Raw genomic sequence first — 13,579 nt, 5'->3', positions numbered from 1 at the left:
GTCAACAATTGAGTGGTAGATTAATTCTAATCTACTATAGATTGGACAGGGGCGTGAAGGATTAGAGCTACAATTCATAGGTTAAAAGTTTCTCTTGTGTAGAATCATTAAGTTTTCTACACCAAAACTGGGTTGAGCATCATCTGGAAGAAGTTAATTGCTCTAAGAGTACATTTCTAGCATTAATTTGTTCTGGTTTACCTATATCTTTCTACCCACAACTTGAAGTATGACATCATTATTGTTGAATACATAAGTATTTTAATTCCTTTTCCTATGGCTATGAAGTTCTTGAATCGCTTCTAGGGAAAAGACGATGAACAAATCCAAGAATCTCTTATCCAACATCTCTACCTTTATTCTTTGAGGTTATCTGACTAGAAAGCAAAGTAAGCATTATATATACCATAGTTCTAATTATTCCTAACATGCATTCAATTCAGCCACTTTGGTGACAGTATATTCTTTGGCATTGGAGAGGCAAAACTCTAAACATCCTGATATTCTGCAAGTCTGGCCTTTGAGGGAACTTTAAAACCAAGATATGCCTCTCCTATGATACCATGAAAGTTGTTTTGACTTATAGGCTCTGCCCATGGAGGGGAAAAAAACCCTCTGCCTGGAACACCATCCATGTGTTCTCTCTGTCCTTGCAATGTCAAGCTCATAGTCTGGCCTAGGGTACTCCCTCTTTGTGGATAGTATATGGCTTTGTGTCTATTGAGAGGAAGCACAAGACATGCCTCTGGAAGCCCTACTGCTTTGATACACTCCAAACAGTGATGTAGTTGGATCCTTTCTTAAAATCTGATTCTGTACACATTCAAAGAATGGGCTATTGGGGTGTCTGAATGAGCTCCTAAGAGACAAGAAGGGAGTATAAACAGTCTGTCATTCTGAAACTAACCTGACTTTGCTGAGCTGCCCTTACAAGGAAAGCCACAAGGAATTATTTTCCTGTAAAGTCCTCTTTACACTAAATAGACTCGTTCTAAGAACTGTATATTCAAATGGCCACAATCTCCTTCAACAAGGGGAAAATGTACATATCAAATCTAAGTCACAATGAAAAACTTGATGCCTGGGGAAAAGAGAATAACTTTTACAAGGTCTTTACTATTGTGTGTTTCCAGTTAAATTTTAATGTTGAAAGTTAATGACTAATCACCGTTAATAATCAAATATGTGAAGTGGATTTGGTTACTTTGAGTGAGTTAAGTCTGCTTTCCTTAAGTGTGTGTCTTAGTAGCCATTTAAAAATTGTGGTCAATAAACTAGCAATGAATTATTTTCTATGTAATGTCCACATGGGGTTAATAGACATCCATAGAGATGACATTCTATTTATTGTTAATAAATAATAATAAATAAATAATATTCTATTATTTAGTTCAGAGATCTGCTTTTTAATAGACTGTAGCTAAGAGATTTCAGAATACTTAACTAGTTTCCCTGACTCATTTTGTTAGCAAATGAGAAAGAATACTTTCTACATACTTTATACAGAGCTCAGCATAAGAAAACACTCACAAGAAGTTCATATTTCTGTCTCCTTTCCTGCACCATCACCAGTACTAACTAACTGGTTTATCAATCCAGAATCGCTTCAGTGTCTCTCCTAGCAGAGAGAGAGAAAGAGCTCTCTGCAGGTCTGAGGAGAGGAGATAATCCTAGGCTTCCTTGCCCTTCCTCAATCCCCTTGCCTGTGTTTGGAAAGTAAGATGGAGATAAATTCTTCAAACATCATGATCATAATGCCTCTGAGTCTAATGATGTGGCAATTAAAAGAGAATTAAACATAATTTGTGTTTTCTGAATAAATATCTACTCATGAGAAAATGATGAGGATCAAAAAGCATGCTGGTTGAGAAAGAACAGGAAGTGAACATGCTATGAAATATTTTTCTAAAATCATTATCATAATAAGCAAATCATCACTAAACAGAAAGCAATTAGCAGATACTATCATTTTGCACATACATTATACATATCGTATATTGATGGCATAGTATTTCCCACAAAAACTTTTGGGATCTGAAGGCTTTTTAGTTATGATCAAAGATCATCACTTTTGAAATATCAAAATGTTAAATCATCAGAGATATCCAAAGTCAAAAATCATGTTTATGATTCTCTGGCACAACCAGGGTTTGTATGAAAGAATCACCAACACTTTTGGTGGGGTCTAGGGCAGTGGTACTCAGAAGACAATATGTTGGAAATAATCTGTACAAGTTGGGAGGGGGTTGGGGGAGGGAAAGTGGGAGAAAAATAAGGGAGGGGGTAACAAGTTCAACAAGAAATGTACTCACTACCTTACCTATGTAACTGTAACCCCGATGTACATTACCTTGATAATAAAATTAAAACTTTTTAAAAAAGCAAATGAGGCATATGGTGTATAATAAAGGAATAAAGTAAGGAACCAACTATGTATCAAGAAAATCAAATATGAAAACAAATCACTAATCCAAGTGAAGGCCTGTGATATTGTGAAATATATATTTGATCTCTCTCTCCTAAAAATACCTTAAAAATCTCTGGACTCTCTAGAGTAATGAGTACCTATCTACGTGATTGCAATTGGCTGGTGGCTAGCAACTCTGGTGTGGTTTCAGGACAGGACATGGCAGGATCCAAGGGTTGGAATTTTCTGCTTCACCCTTCACCTCCAGAGAGGGAGACAGGTTGCAGGTTAAATTGATTGACCATGGTCAATAAGATAGTGAATCATGCCTATGTAATGAAGCCTCCATAAGAACCACACGCAACAAAGAACAGGGCTCATAGAGCATCTGGATAGCCAAGCATGTGGAGTGCTTGAGGATAATGTTACTGGAAACACAGAAAAGTACCATGCCTCATCCCACATGCCTTTTCTGGTTCACCTATGCATCTGATCCTTTGCAATATCCCTCTTATTAAGCCAGCAGATCAAAATAAATGGACCTCTGAGTTCTTAAGAGCTGTTCAGCAAACAGGAGACAATGGGAACCCCAATATATAGTCTGTGGGTCAGAAACACAGGTAAACCCACCTGCATCATCTTAGATCTGGCATCAGAAGTGGAGTGGGGTGAATACTAGCCTTCAACCTATGGGATCTCAGGTGATCTTCAGGTAGATAAACAGCAGAGCTGGTTTGAATTAAAGAAAAAACAGCTGGTGTTCACTACCGAAACTTTTCCTTTCTTGCTGTCTGAGAAAAGTACCCTTGGCATGAGAAGCCTGGTGTGAATGCAATATCAAACCAAATGAGTTTGGTGGGTTATTTGCTCTACATCCTTGAGGGGAGTCTTCTAAAATGCAGGATTATGCAGGCCTCAACACACTGCAATGATGTACCCTGAACATATCACTCACCACTGTGACTGCATCATTCAGCAGAGACTCGCCAAAGACCAGGATATAGAGCTGTTCGTTGACATGGATGTTCTCAAAGACAGCAAGGACAGCCACGGGATCCACGGCTGAGATCAAGCTGCCAAAAAGTAGGTTCTGGAGCAGAGTGATGTCACTGAGGCCAAACGCTTCAATCTGGCAGATGCCAAACAAAGACACCCCAATGCCAATGGAATTCCAAAGGGTCCCTACCACCGCATACCAGAAAATAGTGCCAATGTTCTCAAAGAAGGGGCGAGTGGGCATGAAATAGCCAGCATCAAGCACGATGGGTGGCAGAAGGTATAAGAAAAACACATCAGTCTTCATTGCCGGGGGAGATTTTTCATCAACACCAAAAATAATCCCACCCAGTAGGAGTCCAACCATTATAAGAAGGCAGCTCTCAGGCACGATTGTGGGCAACTTGTGGTAGAGATGAAAGCCTGTAAAAAATTAAAGACATAAAAATACGGGTTATGGGAGAGTCCTGGAGAACATGGAATCAATGTGTCTAATTTTACATCTCCAAGGTCAGTATAATTGGCTACAGACTGGCTATAGACTGGCATTCTAAAGTAAAACATAAATTAATACGCACAAACCATTCACGTTTATTTAGGTGTACATAACACATATGTACTTAGACACAATTTAAACTTTAAATCAGAATTTCCTCCTCAGAAAGGCTCTAACAAGTAAGCACAGCAGTTATTTTCACAACCTAAAATTTCAGTGGCACCCAAATCTCTACAGTCCTCCCAAGATCTTCAAGGCCCAAGTCAACTTTGGGCTTACCACTGTTAGTTCTTATGTCAATAAAAACCAGTCGCTTATTTTTCACTTCAAATTCCTTCAGATGGAATACTGAATATGTTCACGTTTTAAGATGTGTATACCTTCAGAGACAAATAAATAAATTCATCAAAATGAACTAAGCAACTACTTCATTCGGTTATAAAAATGCACGACCTCGAATCTCAAAGTTCCCAGTTGAGTAGAAGAATGGATTCATTTGCCACTTATTCCAATACAAAGCAAAGTGGGATCAAGCCCCAAATAAGAGCTATGAGAATGCAGAGAAGACTCAGTGGAAGAGGCATTACATTTGCAGAGAAGAATGACCCTTCTCATAATGTATGAAAGAGAAGGAAGTATCTCTTCCAATTCATAGTGGAGGCCAATATGGCCTTTGAATACATAAGAGAACACAGAAGAGGCAGCCTACAGCTGGAAAAGAGTAGAGCCATGTAGGCTGGGCCAGTTCATGGAAAGTGATGTAACCCACAGAGGTAACTTGACAAGGCTTGACGAGAATTCATATTTGCAAATCAACAAGTCATCATGAGACATTTAGTACATTTTAGAATTAAGACAGAATGTGAGGATGCTGGTATGTTTGGAATGAGTCCCACCAGAATCCCAGTGTGCTAGTAGGAAGAGATGGGGACTTTAGAGGTGGTTCCTTCCTCATGAGAGGCCTTAAACCACTTTAAATGAAGCTTCCTGCAGTGTCTGCTTGCCCTTGTTTGCCCTTCTGCTATGTGAGGACACCGAAAAAAGCCATGTACCTTGAAATTGGTCTTGTAGCTTCCAGAACTGAGAAAACAAACACTTTTCTTTACACCATCTGGAAGACACTGTTACAGCAGCACAAAGCCCTTAGGCAGAAGTGTCTCTGAACTATAGGATGATCATATCAAAATGGTAAAATAGGTCCTTAGAAATTTAAAATTGCAAAAGTTTTAGTAAGCACACCCTAATTGCAAACAGAACTAAAGCCACAGCATGAAGTATTTTATGAGTAGAGGCAATGTGATCATTATAATTTGAAGAGATTTAGAAAACTAATTTCTAAACAGTAAACATCTGTATGTAAAGTATTTAAACAACCCCTCCATTGCTTTTATTATTCTATTATTCATACTACAGCAGGCTGCAGAAATTGGTGGGGGATTAATGTATCCAATGGTCCAGCTGTTCTTTACCCATGACCCCCAGCGAGCCTCACTGTCCAATACAGAAATAAAAAGTTCTCTGAAAGTCAAATCTTTGTAATCTGCCCACATGCTGCCTCCTTTTACAGCTAACATTTCCTGTATGATAAGAACTTGCCAACAGCAGCCTCCCATTCTCCCAGGATTCAAGAACAATCACCTCCCTCTGAATCGGGGCCCCAGCATGAAGGTTTCCTGCCATGGTTCTTCCAAGGCTGCCATCTGACTAGAGCTTAAGCTTGCCACCCAACTCTGCTGCTCTCTCTGCCGAATCTGTGAGGTTTTAGCATTACTAAGCCCCACTTAGTCATCTGAAGTAGGGACAGGTGCTTGTCCAAGTAGAGCTATAATGATAAGAGGGTCATTTACTTCACAATGCTTGCCAGAGTGGCTGAAAACCATCACCAATGTCCTCAAACTTCAGATACCTTCCCCACTTCATAGGAAAAAGAAGATAAAAATCCTTGAATGTGCCAGGTGATGGTGGCTTATAGCTAGTAATCCTAGTTATACAGGAGGCTGAGATCTAAGGAGGATCATTGTTCAAAGCCAGCTTGAGCAGGAAAGTTCAGGAGACTCTTTGCTCTACTAAAGGTGTGGCTCAAATGGTAGGGCCCACCCTTGTGCACAAAAGCTAAGCCATGTGTCCAGTCCCCATACACAAGTCCCCATACACAAACATACAAACACATGTAAAAATCCTTGAAGTAAATACTCAGAATGAAGCCGGGCGCCGGTGGCTCATGCCTGTAATCCTAGCTACTCAGGAGACTGAGATCTGAGGATCACAGTTCAAAGCCAGCCCCGGTAGAAAAGTCAGAAAACTAATTAACCACCGGAAAACCAGAAGTGGCTCTGTGGTAGAGCGCTCGTCTTGAGCAGAAGAGCTCAGGGGCAGTGCCCAAGCCCAGAGTTCAAGCCCCATAGGGAAAAAAAAGAAATACATAGAATGAAAAGGATCCATTGAGACAAAGCAGTAAATGAGTAAGGCCTTTATTTAAGAGACCCTCACTTTCTCTTCTTGCCTTTTCATCAACTGAGCCTTAGAGACCCAAGACTTTCACTGATGTCTGTCACATGGGCTGTTGCTCCTCTCATTGTATAGAAAGGACTTTTTTTATTCCTTCGAGTTGAGGAGGGGAAAGTAAGTTGGGAGAAGAAAGATAGGACCAGAAAGAGACTGCTTCCATGTATCACTGAGGCTAATGCTTGCCACATTCCCACAACCTGCTTGATCCTGACCAGGAACCCCAGCCAGTGGGAAACAGTCATAGAGGAACAAATAGAATGCAGAGACAAGTAAAATGCAGAGTGCAAGTAGAAAGAAAGGTCACTGGGACAGATGGCCAAAGGGGAGTGGAGGAAGCGAGAAGGAAAACCTGGTAGTAAAATCAGGAGCAACAAAAACCTTCCTCCACCACACCAAGTATTTTGCAAAAGGGAAATCAACTTGTGTCATGATTTGCTTTTCCAGAATGATATACTTTCATTACTCTCAAGGAATGTGTAGCTGGGTACCAGTGGATGACACCTGTCATCCTAACTACTGAGAACTAAGGATCATGGTTTGAAGTCAGGTCACCAAGAGATCATAATGAAAGGAAGAGGTATAGCTGTGTTTCAATACAATTTATTTTTGTACATTGGACCTGGAATCCTTTACAAGTTCATTACACACAAAAATTCTTCTTGACATTTTATTTTAACCATTAAAAATATAAAAATTATCTTCAGGCCCTACCAAACCAAGCAGCAGGCCATATTTTGAAATCAACCTATATATGTATATAGTCTATCTACTCCTATATTTTCTATTATTTGATCTATTGTCAACTTTTGTTTATAGTGCTTGAGATATTGGATCGTGTCATTCAACTTTTATTACCAACACAAAAGTGTATATGAGGAGATAGGTGTAATATTTATTACTTTATTTGAACTGCAATAGAAATTCAGTAACCAGGGTACCAGGATCAAAGGTCTTTGACATAAAATATAAAGATAGCTTCTTTTAAAATGAATCTATAATTATTCTCTGCACACAAGTGTTGAAATTAACTGAGCTGAAAATACACAGATCTACATATAAATGATTTCAGTGAGATTAGCTCACCATATTTTTATATTATATGTACAACAACCTATTTGTCAAATTCTGAACAGAGTGCAGGAGAGAAATAACACAGGAAGCTTTCAGATAGCAGGATTCACAAAAAAGCAACAATGTAAAAATCAGAAGCAGAAAAAAAATCATCAATAACAAAAAACATTAAACATATCAGTTTTAAAAACAACAACAATGGAAACTCAAACTAAACAAGCCACAATTGTCCTTAGCACAAAGGCGAAGAGAAACTAGCTGGGGCTGGGGGGGAGGGGTGGGAAGGGCTGCTAGAGATAAAACTGTTAAGAGAAAATGTACTCTACTAGCTTTGTGTGATGGTAAATACAAAGGTTCTAATAAATGTTCATATTGTTTTATTTATTGTCTTGTTCTATACTTTTAAAGGCCTTGTTGAATAAATATCTATTAGATCAACAAATATTTGCCAAGCTCAGGTTACATAGAGGACAAGTACCCATGGGTACCCTATACACATGTGCGTGACCTTGGCTAGCTGACCCAGAACTGTCTCTGGGCTACTCATCCTCAAAGTTGTCTCCAGTATGGTCTAACAGAATTATATGTATAATGCTTATGGGATATATTAAACTGGGTGTTAAATAGTAAAAAGGAATAAACAATAAGCAATTGATTAATTTTATGCATCTCACATGATATGGCAACAAAATATGTGTCTTAAAAACAGAATGTAAATGCATAAATAGACAGACAGACATGGAGAAAACAGTAAGAAACAAACTTTAAGCAGATTTGCCAACAAGTTGCTATCAATATATGGTAACTCAGGCACATATTTCTGAAGGTAGAAGCACTTTGAATAAAAAATATTGAAAAAAGGGGCTGGGAAGGTGGCTCAGTGGTGGAGCGCTTGCCTTGCATGCCTGAGGCCCTGGGTTTGATTCCTCAGCACCACATAAGCAAAAAGAAAAAAGCCAGAAGTGGTGCTGTGGCTCAAGTGGTAGAGCACTAGCCTTGACCTGAACAGCTGAGGAACAGCGCCCAGGCCCAGAGTTCAGGCCCCACGACTAGACGCAAAAATAAATAAATAAATAAATATAAAAATAAATAAAAATATTGAAAATAAGTGAATGAATGTATAATACTCAAAACAGTTCAGCAAATAAGTGGAATTAGCAGATCTACATTAAAAATGTATTAACATGTGAGTATAGATTTGTCATAACACTTAGACATAGTCTAGCATTGAAACATTCATTTAACCATCATCCTGCCAAAGTAATACATCCATAAACATATACCCTTTAAAAACTGTACCTCTTAATAGGTTTGCAAGCAACTTAAAAAAATAAAATAAGCAAACACTAAAATACAACTGAAACATTAAATATTGTTAGGGTTATTCTAAAGAAGAACTTAGGTGGTATTTTCATAAATAACTCCACTTACAAAAAGGGAGAAAAAAGAAAACCTAATTATTTGTCCATCCATATGGACTTTGGACAGCTAGAAACCTGAAATACTTAATCATATATTACTAAATATTTTCTGAGGACAAGAATCTGAGGGACTCAGAATTGAATTATTAATGTTCCTTGACTTGAGGGAACTTATATCTAATATAGAAGATAAGACTATAATCATGATACACGGTAGAAAATGAGAAGTGGTATGGAAGAGGAGATATAGTAAGTTACCAGAGTAGGAATAGGAACTCATTGATGAGGAAACTCAGGAAGATTTCATGAGAGTAAGTGGCATTCAAATTGTTGAGTATAGATGTTTTCATATCCAGAATTAAGATTACTGGATTGCAGCTATGTGACTTCAGACAGAAGCACTTGGGATGACTTGTGGAAAGACTGGAGTCAGTGGAGAAGAGGTGGTGTAACAAGGGTATCAAGGCTTCTTCAGAAAAGTAAAACCAAATGGATAGGTAGGTTTACCATCAGTGGAAATACTTATGAGATTGTCCATAAGCATGAGACTAAAAGATTAGGAACATCCCATATTCTAAAAAAGGACGTGTATAAATGATAGCTGGGAAAATTCAGCACAAAGAAGGGGTTAAAGATAGAAGGTAATGATTTAACAATGTAAGGGATTAGCTACATATAAAAAAATAAACAGAAAGAACCATATCTTTTGCAGGTGATCTGTTTATATGATCAGAAAATTCAAGAAAAGCTTTATGTACAGAGAATAATTATTTGGCATTTTTTGTAATAGTGGAAAAGTAGAAGTGACAAAATTGGTCGACTCTGTTTGGTAATTTTTGTTTTATTCACTTTATTATTTATAGAAACCCTTTTGCATACTAGGTACCAAGGATTTACACAAAGACTCTGTCTTGGAGCGTAGCAGTCTAGCAGTGGGAAACAGAAGTTAAATAAATTGGCCAATAAATATAGAGTAGCTGGTTGTGCTGACAATGAAAAGAAAAGCAGAAATGGATGAGGAAGTACTATATGTGAGATCAGAAAAAGTATTTTTGATGAATAAAACCTGGACAAAATCCTGAATAGAGGTGAAAGAACTTTCCAGAATATTGGAGAAAAGATAGTGGACTTGGGTAGGGAACCCTAAGCAAGAATGTGATCTGGCTGGAGTATGGAGAATGGAGGAGAATGTGGGAGAAAATAAGGTCCAAAAGACAGAAAAATACTAGAACATTCAATGCCCAGGGCCATGGGAAAGACTTCAGTCAGGTTCCAAGAGCCTGGAGCCATCTGAGATTTCTAATTGGAATTAAAGTTAGTTAAAAGCAAAAAACTCTTATGCCCGCTATTGAAAAAAGGAAAGGGGCAGAAAAGTCAGGAGCCTAGTAATCTAGGAGAGTGATGTTGGTGGCAATCATGAAGGTGGTGAGCGTTCAAGACAAAGGTGAATGAATGCTGATTTGTGACAGTTGTGTTACCCACCCGGATGAGGGTTGTGACACAAATGGTCAAGGATTAATCCATACTTTGGACCTCAAAGGAATGGCCATCTAGTAGGCTTATTTACTGACAACGAAGAACAGTAAAAATAGAGAACACTTCAAATGTGAAAAATCAAGATGGTAAATGCGAATCAGAAACTCTGCAGACAATACTGTGAAGGTTAAGCAATTATTAACTGATGTAAATCAGAAGAAATGTCAGCCAATTTCTATAAGACACTTCCTAAGGCTATGATTTCAGATTTGCCCAACACCACTGTCACACACATCATTGTATTTTTTTATTACACAAATCATGAATCACAAGGATGAAGCAATAAATCCAGACGATGGTGTAGAGACATACAAGAAGGTCATGTAAGGTAAGAAGCCATATACCAATCAGGAAATATTGGAGCAGATAGATAAAGAGACAAAACCAACAGCTGCATACAAGTTTCTTTTTCAGTTCTACAACTGTGGAAAATTCCAAGAAGTTCTGACATAAATCAAACAAACAAACAAAAAAGAATTTACAAAACTAGCAGGTAATCCTCACTTCAAAATGATATATTATCACTAGTGACAAAAATAAAGAGTGATAACAAGAAAGTTATGCTAAAATTGACCTTTCTTAAAACCTATTCAAAAATATAAAAATACAATAATAAAGATTAAAAAGAACAGATTTCTATTTCTGAGAAGTTGGAGTGAATTTTCTTTATTTTTTTCACTCAGTACACACAAAGAGCCTACACATTGTAGACATTATTCACAAAGCAAACAGAAGACAATTCTGGGAGGTGAAGAGAAGGAATAGTTGCTGGGATCTCCAGACTTAAAGACAAAGGAGTAGGGTCCCTTGAATATTTTCTTCCTTCTAATTTCACAGAAGAAATTAGAAGAAGAGCTGAAGAAGCCAGCAAGCTGCAGATGGCAATGGACACAGCCAATAAAAGCGCCAACAGAGGTTTGCTTTATCAGGATAAGAGACTTGGAGAGTCTGCATATTAAGAAAGGAAAGTCTTAGACAAAGGCTGCTCTACTCTAGCTAAACCCGACAGAAGAAGCTATGGCCTACTCCTACATCCTGAGTTGAGCATCTAAAGTTGACCTTTGGTACAATGTAAGAAACACCCCAGCCTTCACATGGGTGATGTTATAAAAGGAAAAAGAGGGATATAGCATGATATTCTCCAATGAGTCTTACCACCCTATGGAACCAGTGAAGACTACCTAGAGAAGATGAATTTTACCATCTTACAATAATCAGGAACCTGAATACAAACTCTGAAAGAGAAAAGAGAAGCAGACATTAATCTCCATTACTGAAAATTAAACAGGGGCATCACTATGGGTGCTGTCATCAAAAGGCTATGAGTTGAGTAGTCAACTTTACACACACACACACACACACACACACACACACACACACACACACACACCATCTTAGATGAAATGGATCAATTCCTAAACAATGCAAACTGCTACAACTCATCCAAAATACAGGAGATGGCTAGAATACCTCAATAATAACAAAAAATTTAAAAATTGAAATTACAACATAAAAATTCCCCCAAGAGAAATATTCAGGCCCAGATAGTTGCATTAATTAATCTTACAAAAGAATACCAATTCTACATAATCTCATGTCATGAAGCTGGTATTATCCTGGTTCCAAAACCAGACAGCACATACACACAAAAAAGGAATTACAGATCAATATCCTTTAAGAATACAGGCAAAATCCTTATCAAAGTTAGAAAAGAATCAGAAATATTTAAAATGATTTATAAACCATGACCAGATGAAATTTCTTTCAGGGATGCAAGACAGGATCATTATTCAGAAAATAATATCAACAGAATAAAGAAGTAAAATTATATGTTCTATCAATTGACATAGAAAACACATTTCAAAGAATTCAGCATCCTTTCATGATTAAAAACTCTCAGCAAGCCAGGTGCTGGTCGCTCACACCTGTAATCCTAGGTACTCAGGAGGCTGAGATCTCACTCGCCTTGAGCTGAAGAGCTGAGGGACAGCACCACGGCCCAGAGTTCAAGCCCCAGGACCAACCAAAAAAAAAATTCTCAGCAGTGAAGAATAGAATCAACTTTCTCATTTTGATTCATAGCACACGCACACGCGCGCACACACACACACACAAGATGAGTGCTTAAGGCTCACACTTGTAACCTCATATTAAGGAGGCTGGAATCTGCTAGGCAGAAAAGTTCATGAGGCTCTTATCTCCAAAGAACAAGAAAAAAGCTGGAAGTGGAGGTGTAGCTCAACTGGTAAAGCACTGCTAAATAAAAAACACAGTATAAGCTCAGTACAAGGCCCTGAATTCAAACTCTAGTGCTAACAAAAAATAAATAAGATTCTACAACTCCAAATGGATCAGAGACTTCAATGTAAGATCAGATACCCTGAAAATACTACAGGAAGTAATAGTGGAAAGACTAGGGATCCTTGACACAAGTCAAACTTTCTTAATAAAGACCCGGAAACAGAACAATTCAAAGAAATTGCATTAAACTACAGAGCTTCTGTATGGCAAAGGACATAGCTAGCAAGGTCAATAGAAAGCCATACACTAGCAATACACAGACAAGGGCCACATATCTAAAATATACTTAGAGCTCAAAATATTAATCACCTTATAACAAATAATAAATAATGAATCCAATAACAAATCTCCAAAGAAACAACCATCCCTTTAACAAGTGGGCTAAAGACTTAAAGAGAGATTTCTTTGAAGAGGAAATAAGAATTGCCATGGAAATCCAAAAATTCATATGGAACAATAAAAGACCCCGAATAGCAAAAATGCTCTTCAATGGAAAGAACACTGCTGGAGGAATATCAATACCAAACTTCAAACTCTACTATAAAGCCATAGTAATCAAAACAGCTTGGTATTGGCATAAGAACAGACCGCAGGACCAATGGAATAGAATTGAAAACCCAGAAATGAATCTACAGACCTATAGCCATCTAATCTTCGATAAGGGAGCTAAAACAATAGAATGGAAGAAAGACAACCTCTTTAGTACATGGTGCTGGCAAAATTGGTTAACTACATGTAGAAAACTAAAGCTAGATCCTTATATATCACCCTGCACCAGAATCAACTCCAAATGGATCAAAGACCTTGAAGTCAAAGCAGACACTCTGAAAACATTACAGGATG

At 37.9% G+C, this 13,579-nt stretch overlaps 1 protein-coding gene across 1 annotated transcript in view; it reads right to left on the bottom strand.

Annotated features, from left to right (window-relative positions):
• Positions 1 to 13,579, bottom strand: part of Slc9a2 (solute carrier family 9, subfamily A (NHE2, cation proton antiporter 2), member 2) — a 111,046-nt gene that overhangs the window by 69,863 nt on the left and 27,604 nt on the right. The window contains exon 2 of the mRNA XM_013019740.1: positions 3,363 to 3,826. Within this exon, the coding sequence (XP_012875194.1) occupies positions 3,363 to 3,826 (464 nt within the window). The remainder of the gene's footprint in view (positions 1 to 3,362; positions 3,827 to 13,579) is intronic.

Source organism: Dipodomys ordii, unplaced genomic scaffold (genome assembly GCF_000151885.1).
Source record: "Dipodomys ordii isolate 6190 unplaced genomic scaffold, Dord_2.0 Scaffold47, whole genome shotgun sequence".
Classification (NCBI taxonomy): Eukaryota; Metazoa; Chordata; class Mammalia; order Rodentia; family Heteromyidae; genus Dipodomys; species Dipodomys ordii.
The sequence above is the reverse complement of the archived record's forward strand: the minus strand, read 5'-3'. Positions and strand labels throughout refer to the sequence as shown.